Here is a 13765-nt window from a genome sequence, read left to right as displayed (position 1 = left end):
CGCGCCTCCTGCCGCTGGGCCCCTCTTCTCTTCCCCCTCCCCTCCCCTCCCCTCCCCTCCGAAGCGGGGCCCGGCAGCTTGTAGCCGCCCGGGCCTCGCTGGGCTCCGGCTGGCTGCCTGGCCGGCCAGACCGCCGGCTCCGAAGCGGCGGCGGCGAGGCCGGCAGCAGAGCGTTCTGTGCGCGTGCGCACAGAACACTCTTGCACTTTCGGGGGGGATTTTAAATCCCCCCGAATTTTTTTTCAACTTTTTGTATTTTTGTGCACATGTGGGGACTGGCACATGTGGGGACTGGGGACACAAACCTCCCCCGCCCCCCCAGCTGCCCCCGGAGCGCTGATTTAGCGATCCGCACTCCGGGGGCAAGTTGGGAATTAGATATATAGATTAAAGAAGTGGGAAAGGGGGGGGGGAACTAAGAGAGAATTGGAAGTTTGAGCACTGTGGGAAGTCAGAAGGAAGGGTATATGGAGGGGAAAAGGATACGAGATAACATGATTTATGAATGATAAGTTTACTTACTGTGATATCCTAATAAAGAGGGGGTTTTTTTTTAAAAAAAGGGGCTTTTTTGCAAGAACATGTTGGATTTTCTTTATTGTAAAATCATCCTGGTCTGACAAACACCAGCAGGGCCTGGGAGGGAGATTTTGAATGCCTTAAGAAAGGAGCAACAGCCAGCCATTGCCATACACAGCAAAGAAGGGATGAAGGGTCTCACCACAGAAGGAGGCTCCAGAGAACTCGTAGAGAAGGGCTGCTGTGTAAGCATCAAAAAAGGCCAATCGCCCCCCATCATAGTTCAGACAGACTCGGATCTTCCTTTGCTCCTCCCTCAGGGTCAGGGGAGGGTCAGTGTCCTTTACAAAAGCCTTGTACTGGCCCTTCCACCTCCTCACAGTCCAGATCCCTTCCTCAGGAGTCAAGGGGACCCTGCCCTTCACGGGCTTTCTGGCCACCCCCACAGCCCAGCCTTCCGCACTTCCCACAACAATTTCCCAGAAATGGCAACCTGCTGTGAATCCCTCACGGCCCAGCACAAAGCCATAGTGTTCCTCAGGATCTTCAGATACGTCTTGAGTTGTACCTTTTCCCCATAGTATGAGTTTCCCACCTGCAGAGAGGATGAGATGGGAACTAGCTGAGGCTGGATCCAGAGTCACATTGGCTGTTGGGAAGAAATGAGGTGAGAGAAGAGATGCAGAATCAGCTGGGAGATCGATTCAGTTCCAGAAGATAAACTAAACACATCAACATACAAGCTCCAACACATCCTGGGGAAAACCCATCCTGGAACAGTCCTTTTTCTAAAACAATAGTTTTGGTTTGTTTACTCTCTTTCTTTTCACTCCATATGTGAGTCTAGCAAACAAGCTGCAGCCTAGGCAGGCCGAACAAGCAGTGTCCCTCCTACCATGATACATAATCCAGGGCATTTTCAATGTCACATTATGTGTGGAGACAGGACGGTGCAGTGGTCAGGAAAAGGAACTCTGCACGCTTTCAGAGGTACTTTCCTCCCCACAGTCTAAGACTTAACTGGGCAGCTGAGCTCTGGTGAGGACTGGTTCAGCTGGGGGGGGGTGATATATGAGGGTCAAGCTAACAATAAATTATTATAAAAATACAAATATTTATTATGGTGTCCACATTAGTAAAAATAAAATAGGTTAAAAGAAATGATCAAAATATCAGATTCTTAAAACTTTTTACATACAGAGCTGCTAGTTTTACATACACAATTGATAGGTATATCTTATGACCAGGGGTCATTTCCTGCAGGAGCGCACAGGAGCGGAGCTCCGGCAGGAAAGAGCCCAGGGGGCGGGCACATGCAACAAGTCCCACCCCCTGCTCCCCGCAACCCTCAGTCAGAGCAAGAAGCAGCCAGGTAAGCTGCAGAGCCCCCTCCCCGGCCCCCAGGTCCAAAACAGTCCAGTGGCACCTTTAAGACCAAGTTGTATTCAGGTACAAGCTCTCCCTCCTCTGCGAGGACAGATCTGCACATTCCACCCTCCCCCCCAATAGCTAGCAATTCAAAACAGTCCAGTGGAGCCTGAGCAGTGGGTGTTGCCTTCTGACACACTTCCGGTGATGTCAGGGGACGTGGCATACGCAAATGAGTTACGCGAATGAGTTATGCTAATGAGCTCCTGCACCTCTTTTTCTACAAAATGACCCCTGCTTATGACCATATGCATTTTGGCCCTTTAGGGCTTTCCTCAGTGGTCAATATTAGTACTGTGAAACAACACACATTCAGAAATAAATATATGAACAAAGATTTTCTTTAGAGCCAGGTGTTGCTTTTTCACGTGATGTGCAATTGCTAAACGTCTACACAGTAGGCCATGGATAATCTCTCATGCTAACTGCACACACTCTCCAAATTGTTCTGCTAACAAACATCCAATGTGTCTGGATGTGTGTAATCAATTGAGTTCCCCCACACACACCTTTTCTCATTTTTTTGTCAGCTGGGGGGTCAGGTAATCACACAGACCTCACCTATTATTTTGCGAAAAAAGAAATTCTTAGCTGAATTGGGAAATCTTGGAATGGGTTGTGTTAGAATGGAACTGTGGTGTCTTGTGAGCAAAAATTCTACTTTGTGAGCTACTGGCAATAAAGTTATGAGTGAGCAATTTGGCTACTGCACAAATTAGTTTGCTCTGGAGCCATCCTTCCTGAGCTAAGACAAAAATCAATCATGTCCCCTCTAAGCCTTCTCTTTTTCAGGCTATACATACCCAACTCTTTCAGCCTTTCCTCATAAGACTTGAATTCCAACCCTCTCACCATCCTGGTTGCCCTCTTCTGGACACGCTCTAGCTTGTCAACATCCTTCCTAAAATGTGGTGCCCAAAACTGGACACAGTACTCCAGGGTATGTACTCTCAAGGTCACTAATGTCAGTGTGGTCACTGCTTAATGGCTGAGGACAGAGACGGGCCATCCTTCTTTAAGGCCTGATGCTCATTAATGTGAAGGGAAAGTCTCTTTTCACCTTTCAAGTGCCAAAGCCACACACAGTGCAGAAGAAGAAGTGGAAAACAGCATAGGAACAAGGAGGAGTTGTGCTTTTATACAGTTTCAGGTGAGTAGCCATGTTGGTGTCTAGTAGCAGAACAAAGTGTGAGTCCAGTGGCACCATTAAGCCCAACATTTTTTTGTTCAAGTTATGAGCTTTCGTGAGCATGCACACTTCCTCAGATACACTGAAATGGAGGGTAACAAATGCTGGAAGTGTAAAAAAATAGAAGGCTCGTTTTATCATATGTGGTGGACATGCAATAAAGCAAAAATGTTTTGGACTGAGATGGAGAAAATTGTAAAATATAAATTTAAGAAAGAGCCAGAAATATTGCTTTTGGGACTTAAAATGGAAGACGTAAATATGGCAAAAAGGACATTGATGTGGTATATGATCACAACTGCTAGAATGACATATGCTCAATGTTGGAAACAAGACAAGGTACCTGAAATTGGGGAATGGATAACGAAATTACTTTTTATGGTTGAAATGGATAAAATGACGAGAAAACTTAAAAATCTAGAAGTAGAAGAATTTTTTGAGGACTGGAAAGACTTTAAAGAATATCTGGAAAAACACTGGGATGTGAAGGACAATTTGCTTTGTTTTGAGAATTATTGAATTATAAAGGACAATAGGGGAAAAAAGATAAATGTACAAAATAATAATTGAAAAATGAGTTACTGGTAGAGTTTGTATAACCAGAAGAAGATATGTGGAAAATCTAAGATATGGGCTGGAGGTTGGAGCACTGTGGGAAGCCAGAAAGGGGTGGGAGAAAGAAGGAAAAGGATGTAAAATATTAATTTTGATTTATGTTTGACCTTTTATTATATCCTAATAAATTGTTTTTTGGGGGGAAAAAGATCTAGTCTTGCAATCCAGAGCAAGAGAGAATAGATCTGCGCCATCTTCTACATGACAGCCCTTCAAATACTTGAAGACTGCAATCATGTCCCCTCTAAGCCTTCTCTTTTTCAGGCTATACATACCCAACTCTTTCAGCCTTTCCTCATAAGACTTGAATTCCAACCCTCTCACCATCCTGGTTGCCCTCTTCTGGACACGCTCTAGCTTGTCAACATCCTTCCTAAAATGTGGTGCCCAAAACTGGACACAGTACTCCAGGGTATGTACTCTCAAGGTCACTAATGTCAGTGTGGTCACTGCTTAATGGCTGAGGACAGAGACGGGCCATCCTTCTTTAAGGCCTGATGCTCATTAATGTGAAGGGAAAGTCTCTTTTCACCTTTCAAGTGCCAAAGCCACACACAGTGCAGAAGAAGAAGTGGAAAACAGCATAGGAACAAGGAGGAGTTGTGCTTTTATACAGTTTCAGGTGAGTAGCCATGTTGGTGTCTAGTAGCAGAACAAAGTGTGAGTCCAGTGGCACCATTAAGACCAACATTTTTTTGTTCAAGTTATGAGCTTTCGTGAGCATGCACACTTCCTCAGATACACTGAAATGGAGGGTAACAATTCATTGATATATGTAAAGAGTGAACAGCAAATTAGCATTAAAAATGCAAGTTAAGCTTATATGGTCACCATTTGTTTGTATTTAATTAGAGTGCTAGAGACATTCAGGAGGAACAGGTGTCATGGCTACTAGTTATACCAGCTAAATGGAACCTCCATGTTCAAAGGCAGTATACCTCTGAGCAGCCTTGCAAGTCAATCAAACCACAGCACTGTATTGCTCACAAACCTATTTCACTAACCAGCAGTACCTCAAAGTTTGAGTCCACTGGCACCTTTAAGACCCACTAGGTTTATCGTTGGGGATAAGTGAGAACTGAGTGACTTCTGTTTCAGAGTATCTGAAGAAGTGTGCGTGCACACAAAAGCTTATATGGGCCAGAATTAAACTTCATTGGTCTTAAAGGGGCCACTGGACTCAAACTTTTTTCTATTGCTTCAGACCATCACGGCTACCCACCTGACTCTATCAACATAACCTCAGTACACCCATGTTAGTAATTTGTTGTCTAAAAGGAAAAAAGGAGATGGAAGAAACAAATTGGTGCAGAGGGGGGAAATTATAGAAGTCCTATGCATTTTGCATGCAGCGCCATTGGGGGGAATCTTTCAGATTCTTTTTAGTTCCATTCCCATAAATATGGAACTAAAAAGAATGTATGGGAAGGGGAAACAGGGTTGCTTACCTGTAACTGTTGTCATTGACTATGCTAAAGCCTTTGCCTGTGTGGATCACAACAAACTATGGCAGGTCCTTAAAGAGATGGGAGTACCAGACCACCTCACATGTCTCTTGAGAAACCTCTATAAGGGTCAAGAAGCAACAGTTAGAACCGGATATGGAACAACTGATTGGTTTAGCATAGGAAAAGGAGTACGACAAGGATGTATATTGTCACCTTGCTTATTTAATATATATGCAGAGTACATCATGCAAAATGCTGGCCTGGATGAATCACAAGCCGGAATTAAGATTGCTGGGGAAAAGATCAACAACCTCAGATATACAGACGATACCACTCTAATGCCAAAAAGTGAAGAGGACCTTTAGAGCCTCTTGCTCAGGGTAAAAGAGGAGAGCACAAAAGTGGGCTAGAAGCTCAACATCAAAAAAACTAAGATCATGGCATCCGGCCCCATCACTCCTTGGCAAATAGAAGGGGAAGTCGTGGAAGTAGTGAGAGACTTCACGTTCCTGGGATCCCAGATCACCGCAGACTGTGACAGCAGCCATGAAATTAAAGGACGCCTGCTCCTTGGGAGGAAAGCGATGGTGAACCTAAACAACATGATAAAAAGTAGAGACATCTCCCTGCCAACAAAAGTCTGCATGGTCAAAGCCTGTAGTCATGTATTCCTAGTAGTCATGTATGGCTGCGAGAGTTGGACTATAAGGAAGGCCGAGCGCCGAAGAATAGATTCTTTTGAACTATGGTGCTGGAGAAGACTCTTGAGAGTCCCTTGGACTGCAAGAAGATCAAATCAGTCAATCCTAAAAGAAATCAACCCTGACTGTTCCCTGGAAGGCCAGATAATGAAACTGAAGCTCAAATCCTTTGGCCACCAAATGAGAAGGGAGCACTCACTGGAGAAGACCCTGATGCTGGGAAAGATTGAAGGTCAAAGAAGACGGGGACGGCAAAGGATGAGATGGTTGGACAGTGTCATAGATGCAACGAACATGAAGTTGAGCCAACTTCAGAGGACGGCGGAAGATGGGAAGGCCTGGCGTGATCTGGTCCATGGGGTCGCGAAGAGTCGGACTCGACTGTGCGACTGAACAACAACAAACAACTGTTGTTCATCGAGTATCTTCTATGCAGGCACACATGGGGACTGCGCATGCGCAGGCCTGCCAATTGGTAAGTTTATAGCTTTAAGCCTCCAGAGGGTGCTGTGCACTGGAACTGTAAGGCTGACCCTGCCCACAGTCACCCTCAGTACCTCCATGCTGCTGAGATCACATAAGTAAGGCAGGAGGGAGGGTATGTGTGCCTGCACAGAAGACACTTGATGAACAACAGTTATAGGTGAGCAACCCTGTTTTCATTGTCGATCTTCTGTGCAGTCCCATGTGGGGGATTCTAGCAAGCTAAGACAGGAAAGGTAGGACATGCTCACCTATTTAAACAATGAATGGAGGATTGCCATCCCAAAGGCTGCATCTCCCCTAGCAGGAACATCCACAACATAATGCTTCACAAACATGTCACTGGTGGCTGCTCTACAAATCTCCACCAAAGGAACACCACTCAAGAACACCGTCAAGGATGAGCTCGTACATCCAATGGGAAAGGGTGCTCTGCCAACTAGTAGAAGTACTTTATATTTCGTACTAACCAACTGGAAAGGGTCTGTGGGGTTGCACTCTTCCCTAAACGTGGGCCTGAAAAACATGCAAACAGAGAACCCTCCCTACGGAATTCAGCTGTTCTCTTCAAATAAAATAAGAGGGCTCTTCTAACATCCAATGAGTGGAGTTCCCTCTCTGCATCCGAAGTGGGTGTAGGAAAAAAGATGGACAAAACCAGGGCTATTTTGGGGCAGGAACACACAGGAACGGAGTCCCAGCTGGCTTCAGAATTGACCACGCCCACTACAGCCAGAACCTCTGCATGTGTGGCTACAGAGGGAAGGCCTGGAGAGCGACCCCCCCAGTGACTCACAAGTGGACGGGCGGGGGGGGGGCCCTCTGGAAGGACGGAGGAGACATTTAAATGCCTCCCCATGCCTTCCCCGGCCTGTCCAAGAGCTGGCTTGTGAATGCTTCTTTATCACAGTTGTATGATTTATGTATTGTAAGCTCTCTGGACTGTGACCATCTTATTGTTTGCTGCAGGACTGGACTGGGACATTGAGGACCAGGTGAAGCGCTGTCAGCCCTGCCAAGTGTCCCTAACCTAGTCTCCCCGAGCTCCCGTCAGGGCCTGGGAATCGTCACACATACCCTGGTCTCGGCTCCACCTGGACTTTGCGGGCCAGTCCAGGGTCAACTCTTTTTTATACTCATGGATGCGTACAGCAAATGGCTTGAGGTCATTCCGGTGCCGTCCACCTCCTCACGAGCAGCTATCCGGGCCATGTGGCACATGTTCAGCGCACAAGGGATTCCGGACACCCTGGCCACCGACAACGGGACGGCATTCACCTCTAGCGAATTCCAGGACTTTACCCGCTATTATGGAATTCGCCACGTCAGGTCAGCTCCGTTCCACCCTGCGACCAACGGCCAAGCCGAGCGCATGGTGTGCACGACAAAGGAGGTGCTCCGCCGCTTGGATAGTAAGGACTGGGACTACAAGCTGGCAGCTTTCCTCTTTGGCCAGCGAACGACGCCCCACACCGTGACAGGACGCAGCCCAGCGAAGCTTCTCTTGGGATGGTGCCTGATGACCCGGCTGGATCGCCTTCATCCCGATCAAGCACCGGAAGAGGAACCGGCCATGGAGTCACCTGAGGCAGCCAGAGGTTTTTTCCCCAAGGACCTGGTCTATGCCCGGAACTATGCGCAAGGACCGCCATGGATTCCGGCCTGGGTAGTGAGAGTCCGGGGACCCAGGTCATACAATGTCTCCAGCGAGGACGGCCAGATACCACACTGCCACATCGATCAGCTGCGGCGGCAGGTACTGCCACACGACCCAGAGGACTTTGAGGACCCAGATAACCCGGAAACTCCCACTCCACCTCAGCTCCCAGACGACTTGGCCCAGCACAATGAGGTTCCCGTCGATACTCCAACAGATCGCACGACCGAGCCCCGAGAAACAGCGCTGCCAGCACCACAGTCACCAACTCCACCCATCGCCCAGCCAAGGGCTACGGGGTCACCTTCCGCCCCGGGGCCAGCACCTCACCACTCAACAAGGCCACATAAAGCACCCACTTATTTGCAGGACTTCATGTGTGGGTGACTTTTGGACCATTTCACCACGCGGTCATGCGAAGCGGCCGAGCTTCGTTCTCAGTAACAATGGGACAAGCAGATCCTAGCCGGCACCTATCAGCAGGCTAGGCTCCCAGCCAAGAGCCTATGGAACTCTTGGCCACTGTAAATAGCCAATCACTTGTGTGTGGGTGTGTTTTGGGTGCGGGGTTATGGTGCATATAAACCAGCCTGCGAGCTGGGTACTTTGTCTTGTTCTGAGCTGAAATAAAGTATGAGAGCTGAAATCACTAGTAAGTCTCAGTACTTTTCAGTTCTTTAAAACCCCTCAGTGCTAGCCCTGTTCACCCCTTATGATGAACACTTGTATAATCCATGTACATTATACACTCCATTTTTCTTTTCTAATGTGTACATGTACAATTGAATGTGTGATTTAAACATTTATCCTGGTACTGGTCTGAAATGTTATCTTCTGTTTTACCAATAGATGCCCGCATGTTCATGCAAGATGTAGGTGTGTTGTTCACTGTAACTGTTAACAGGGTTTCTAACTAGTATTGAACACTGACCGTGGGGTGTGTGTGAGAGAGAGAAGTTACCAAACTGCATCCTTCCATTTGAACAGGTCCAATAGTCCCTCCGATTTTCCCCTTCCTCCTCCAGTCAACGCATTCAAGAGTGATCCAGCCTCTGCCCCCAATAGAAAAGGGGCTCAGCCAGGCCTTCACCTCTCCCACGGTCCAGATCAGAGGCTGCCCTGCCTTCCAGATTCGAACCCGGTCTTTAGCCCTGCCCGGGGCCCAGCGCCAGCTGGAAGGTAGCGACTTCAAGGGCTCCTCCGCCACTCTCCCCCACCCCTCCCCGCCAGCTGCGTGGCAGGGGAGGGGGCTTTGCCTCCCCTCAAGCCCCTCCCACGCCATTCCCCTCCAAGGCAGAGGTCCAAGGAGCACTCTTAGAGAGGCAGGCAGTTGGCAGAGGCTGTTGATGAGAAGCAGGTGAGAGGGTGGGCGGCAGACCCACATGGGGGAGTGGAGGATGGACGCAGGGAGACTGAGGGGAGACAGGCAGCCAGAGGGCAGCAGAGACAGCATGCCAGCAGGTGCCAAAGGATGCAGGGGGTTCTGGTGGCTGGGCGGCTCAGGAGCAGGGGCATCCTCCTGGGGATGGTCACAGGGGCACCGCCACCACTGGGACTAGCCCTTCTGTTGCCCCCCATTCCCGGGGCAAGTCTCACATCCCCCCTCCGGCCCCTCCAGGAGGCATGCAGAATGCTGGCAGCCCCTAGGGTACAGACTGCCCCCGACACACACCCCCGGTAGACATTGGCCGTCCAGATCCTTACACATACACTGGTTTTGAGGGCATCCACTGCTGTTCTTTGGAGTGCCTCTCTTGAGGGGAGCGCCCAGTGGGATCACGCTGCCTGACCCAGGAGTGCCCTCCCCCCATGGTTGAGTGGGGGGAGGGGGCAAAGACAGCACCCTCCCCCCCACATGAACCCCCTTCTGGGCCAGTGGCCTCTTCTAGCCCCCCCAGCCCCTTCTCGTCTGAACTGGGAGCTGATCCCGCCCCAGCGGAGCAAGGCAGCTCTGGCCGGTGCCACCTGTCCCCTCCCTGGCACTGGCCGACAGCCTGGGTGCCAAGAGGCGGGCACAGATTGCAGCCCAGGAGAACCCGCGCAAAGGAGAGGACAGCTGCTGGCTGCTCTTCCCACCGGTGCCCGGCCCAGCCTGCCTGTCAAAGAGCCGCGTGGCTGTCCTGCCCACTGCCTCCACCTTGGCCGGGGAGGTGCAGGAGGACTCAGGAGGGCATTGATGAAGTGTGGGCAAAGGAAACACTTGCAGCTGCTGCCATCCGGAGCAGGCGGCCCTCTCCCCTGCCTCACCTGAGCTGGGAGGCCCCCCCCTCGACTTCCCCCCACCCCTCCCCAACCCACCGAGCACAGGGACAGAGCCAGTGAAGCAGGGCTTTATGGCAGGTGAGGGAGGGGCGGGGGTTCATCGGCAGGCCAGCGTTCTCCTGAAGGTGGTGCTCTAGGCAACTCCCTAACTAGCCTATATAGACGCAGTCTTGAATGTCAAACACAAACAGAAACCTCCTGACAAGTCCCTCTCCTCCTTGGGAATTTTGTTCTCTCTCACAGGATTCAAAATTTACCTTTTAGCTTTGGAAATGTCCAAGCCAGAGTTCCTGGAGAAGCAAAAGGAACAGAGAATAAACATCAAACCATTGTATAGATAGAGTCTCTTGTAACAAGAATAGCAGTTCCTAAAAGTATTGATGCCGAAACAAATCTGGGGGAGCGGGGATCCTCCTTCCATCTTTGCTTCCAAATACCTACATCTCTCTTATCCTAATGTAATTTTCAACAATCCCAATTGCAGCTTCTGTAGGATTTAGAAAACAAGGGAACACAATATCTGATCTGGAAAGCTAACACTTGCCTTCAACACAATTTTGGGCTGGGACTTTGTCATTCTAGTCTGGGTGTTCTTAAATACAGTCCCCTGCTATTTAAGCCAAAGTAAGTTTTGGAACTGACTGAAGAGGATGTGGGTCCTACAAAGTGATAATCTTGAATCCCAACAACACTCAAGCTACAGGAGTCCTTCACACAAGCCAAAGTGAGAATTTTGAAAGGTCCATTTTGGCTACAGGCAGGGCTATTTTGGTGCAGGAACGCACAGGAACGGAGTTCCGGCTGGCTTCAGAGTTGGCCACACCCACTACAGCCAAAACCTCTGCATGCGTGCATGGCTACAGAGGGAAGGCCTGGAGAGCGACTCCCCTGGCGACTCTGATGCAGATGGGCCAGGGGGGCCCTGGAAGGATCGGGGAGGCATTTAAATGCCTCCCCATGCCTTCTCCGGCCTGTCCAAGGGCTGGCTTGCCCAGGCTCCCTGCAGCCACGGGGTACCCAGCCAAGCCAAGGGAAGGCATGGGCGTGTGGCCTAATATTGCTGTTGGGTGTGGCCTATTATGCTAATGAGTTCCTGCTGGGCTTTTTCTACCAAAAAAGCCCTGGCTACAGGGAAGGCAGCACACAGAGGGAAGGATCCCGGACATTCAGAAAACCAGTAGCAGCAGCACCCTGATTTTGATCCAGTAATTGTGAACTTTGTCTGTAGAAGTCCCAAAAAAATGTCTCAACCCACCAAAGTTTGGCTTTTCTAAAAGCCACATTTACATGAGAAATGCCCTGTCTCTGGATCATACACTATCTTCAGGGGTACCGGGATGGTTAACGAATGCTGGACTGCAGAGGGAACCAAACCATTGCGGTGCACATGGAAGCACTCTTTAGGAAACCCTCCAGACATTGTCAACTATCAGAAAGGAAGGATAGTTTCTCATCTATATCAAGGAAAGGGCTAAAGTAACCCAGCTTTGATTATACATCAAGAATGGCTACTGAACTCAAATACCCTCATCAATGAATACCAGCAACTGTAAGTGCAAAAACAGAGCATTAGTTTACATTGTGACTTTTAAATTGCAATGAAAAAGTAGGGCAAATATGTGTTTGGTCATTTAAAATCTTCATCAGTCTTGCTAAATCAAGTTCCCGCCTCTCCTTTTGAAGGCTGCTTCTTTCCCAGCCTCCCTCTTAAATACTGCAGCACCCACATTACGGAGACAAAAAATGAAGGAAATTTTTTAAACATTCTAGAAACTTTGTTTTTGAGCTAAGATTCCAAAACATAAGAGAAGCCAATGTTGGATCAGGCCAAAGGCCCTTCCAGTCCAACACTCTGTGTCACACAGTGGCCAAAAATACCAGGTGCCATCAGGAGGTCCACCAGTGGGGCCAGGACTCCAGAAGCCCTCCCACTGTTGCCCACCCCCCAAGCACCAAGAATACAGAGCATCACTTGCCCCAGTCTTGAGAATAATTCTCTCTATGCTGAACTAAAATTGTCAACTTAACTGGTATTCCTGAGTGACCAAGAACTGCAATTTGCATTTCAGACTGGTGTAAATGTCCTCTTTGAAATCCCTGCAGCCATTTCACTCTTACCTTTGAATTGTCTCATGGCTATCCTTAGAAAGGGGTTGTAACAGCAGTCGTGGACCCTCGGTTTCAGCTTTAACAGAAAATCCTCTGGATTCACAAATGTCTCCTTCTTCTCATACCTAAAGAGAAACATTGTTAATGGCTCATTCATCCAAACCAGAATTGCTCAGAGGAGCAAAAGAACAAAATGGGGGGAAATATGCAGAACTAAAGCTATGAGCGACTGAAAGTGGAGCTGAACCACAGGCAGGAGAAGAAATGCAGAAGGCAATTTGGGTAGGCCAGGATGCCTCACCGCAGGCATCAAACAAGATGTTATCAGGAATATGTTTTATTATTTAAATAAATTGTATATATTTTAAACAAATATATATTGCCTTTCCAACCATGTTAGAGTCCCCATGGCAGCAGTCAATTAAGAACATCGAAACATGCTTTAAAATTCAAAACAGCTCAAGAAAAGATATAAACACAGAAACAGGGAGGAGGGTCCAGTGAGGGAAGGCCAAACAATTCAGCAAAGTTCTTCACAGGCAGGTGCAAGATCATAAGGGAGGGGGGACAGATGGATGTACACAGGAAGGAGATTTACAACATGTAGAATTAAATCATTTCATTCTATCAATTGTCTACCCCATTCCCAATTCTTCCCCTCCCTCCAGTGGCTTCCCGCAATGCTTCCACCCCTACTCCAAATACTTCATATCATCAATTATGTCAATTTCTTATCATTACAATCTAAAGATAACATCATCTGACTTAATATTGATCTAAACATATTAAGTTTTGTTTTACATCCCAGTTCTTTTCCAGGTATATTTTAAAGTCACTCCATTCTTGAAAAAACACTTCATCTTCTTTATTATTCAGCTTCTTCGTAATTTTGTCCATCTCTGCCATGAACAGAACTTTTTGTATCCAGTCTTCGATTTCTGGCACTTTCTCTGTTTTCCAATATTGTGCATAAATCATTCTCGCTGTTGTGATTAAGTACCAGAATAAAGTCTTTTTAGTTGTATTGACTTCTTCCATTTTCAGTCCCAAAAGCAGAATTTCTGGTGCCTTTTTGAAAGAGCATTTCAGAATTTTTTGCATTTCTTTGTGGACTTTTGTCCAAAAGTCAACAGCTTTCTCACAAGTCCACCACATGTGATAAAATGAGCCTTCATGGCTCTTACATTTCCAACACTTATTTGACATATTCTGGTTCATATTTGCAATTTTTTTCGGAGTAATGTACCACCTATACATCATTTTATAACAATTCTCTCTAACATTGGTACAAGGCGATATCTTAATAGAATTTTTCCACAAATATTCCCAGGTTTCGATAGACACTTCCTTATTC

General features: G+C 47.8%; 1 protein-coding gene across 1 annotated transcript in view; it reads right to left on the bottom strand.

The window, feature by feature from the left end:
• Positions 1–9354: 9354 nt before the first annotated feature.
• LOC107116334 (zinc finger protein RFP-like) overlaps positions 9355–13765 on the bottom strand; it is a 35826-nt gene continuing 31415 nt past the window's right edge. Inside the window, exons 5-6 of the mRNA XM_015418237.1 lie at positions 12421–12536; positions 9355–9452 (exon numbers count right to left, since the gene is read on the bottom strand). Of these exons, the coding sequence (XP_015273723.1) occupies positions 9355–9452; positions 12421–12536 (214 nt within the window). The remainder of the gene's footprint in view (positions 9453–12420; positions 12537–13765) is intronic.

This window comes from Gekko japonicus, unplaced genomic scaffold (genome assembly GCF_001447785.1).
Source record: "Gekko japonicus isolate JY-2015 unplaced genomic scaffold, Gekko_japonicus_V1.1 scaffold3183, whole genome shotgun sequence".
Taxonomy (NCBI): Eukaryota; Metazoa; Chordata; class Lepidosauria; order Squamata; family Gekkonidae; genus Gekko; species Gekko japonicus.
The sequence above is the reverse complement of the archived record's forward strand: the minus strand, read 5'-3'. Positions and strand labels throughout refer to the sequence as shown.